At 54.7% G+C, this 1,471-nt stretch overlaps 1 protein-coding gene across 1 annotated transcript in view; it reads right to left on the reverse strand.

Moving 5' to 3' along the window:
* PCDH20 (protocadherin 20) overlaps positions 1-184 on the reverse strand; it is a 10,528-nt gene extending 10,344 nt beyond the window's left edge. Inside the window, exon 1 of the mRNA XM_019523820.1 lies at positions 92-184. Within this exon, the coding sequence (XP_019379365.1) occupies positions 92-184 (93 nt within the window). The remainder of the gene's footprint in view (positions 1-91) is intronic.
* Positions 185-1,471: the final 1,287 nt, after the last annotated feature.

Consider the following 1,471-nt stretch of genomic DNA (forward strand, 5'->3'; position numbering starts at 1 on the left):
TGGCGAAAAGCGGGGTTCAGGATGCTGCAGCGCAGGCTGCGAATCAGCCCCAGGGTCACCCACCGCCACCCAGGGCCATTCCCAGACAAACCTTCCCGAGGTCAGCCGAGACCCTCCTCAGGACCGTTCCCAGACAACCCTTCCCAACTTTGGTGATGCGTAACGGGGACACGCGGGTGGACATGCGCCCCTTAAGCTTGGCGGTGCGCCCCCTGCAAAAAGCTGGCAGCGTCCGCGGGTGGTCACCGACCTGCGCTCGCCACCCCCTACCCCCCTGCCGCCAACACGGTCGCGGCTCCCTGTGGGAGCTCCCCGCTCGCCGCTGCCACGTCCCCGCCGTTGACACTGTCGCCCGCGGGAGGTCGCTGTGCCCTCCCCCCTTCCCCTCTAGCCTCCGGGGGCACGCGCCGTTGCCAAGCATAATCTAAACAAAGCATCAGACCCTTGAGCTGCCAGGGTCACCCACTGCCACCCAGGACCATCCCTAGACAACTTTCCCAAGCACAATCTAGACCCTGCATCAGACCCTGGGTCTGCCTGGGTCACCCGCTGCAAGCCCCTGCCTGAGGCAGGACCATCTCCAGCCAAGCCTCACCAAGCACAGTCACTGCCAGGGTCACCCACTGCAACCCAGCACCATTCCTAGCCAAACCCCCTCCCCTTCCCAAATAAACCCTAAACCCTGCATAGGCTCTAAACTCTGCATAGGCTATGCCACTGTTCTTACCCCACTCTCCTTTCATAGCCCACCATGAGCACCTTCTTGCTGTAACTCCTTTTCCTTCTCACGGCCTTTTCCCCCCTGGCAACCTATATTTCACACACTTTGTCAGTCCCATAGATCAGTGGTTCTCAACCTTTTGTGGACCAGGACCCATTTGTAAACATCCATGCCCAGTCTTGACCCACTGCCGCCAGCCCCACAGTGTGTGAGGTATCAGGGGCCCCAAGCAGCCCCTTGCAGGCTGGAGCTCTGCCAGCCTTCAAGGGAAAAGCCATGCTTTCCCACATTTTTCTCCTTTAAAGGATAATCCATTTTTATTTAAAGTTTGTTCACCACCTCTTCATATATTCTGGTGACCCAGTTTTGGGTTGCAACCCACGGGTTGAGAAATGCTGCGTTAGCCCACTTTTGTTACCGTATTTAATTATCCCACCAGGAGGGTGGGCGTGCAGAGCACCCATTCTTCTTGCTTTAGTTTCTTTCCTTTCTTGCCTTTTTCTTTTTTCTAACAGCTGTTATTTCGTGTACTTTCTAAGTCCCAGAGACCTATGGCCTGGTGTCATTTTCAGTGTAATGAAAACAGGGCTAGGTTTCAAAGGCAACTGCCAAACAAATTAGAGCCTACTGGTTTTAGCAAAAAGGGGATGGGGCTCTAATGCCTGAAAAAAACAACCGTGGACTATTTGCATTTAGAGGAAATGAGAGCGAGATGATTATGTGACTTGCCTGAGGTCTTAATGAAGCCAA

This window comes from Gavialis gangeticus, unplaced genomic scaffold (genome assembly GCF_001723915.1).
Source record: "Gavialis gangeticus isolate Ggan-Ray unplaced genomic scaffold, GavGan_comp1, whole genome shotgun sequence".
Classification (NCBI taxonomy): Eukaryota; Metazoa; Chordata; order Crocodylia; family Gavialidae; genus Gavialis; species Gavialis gangeticus.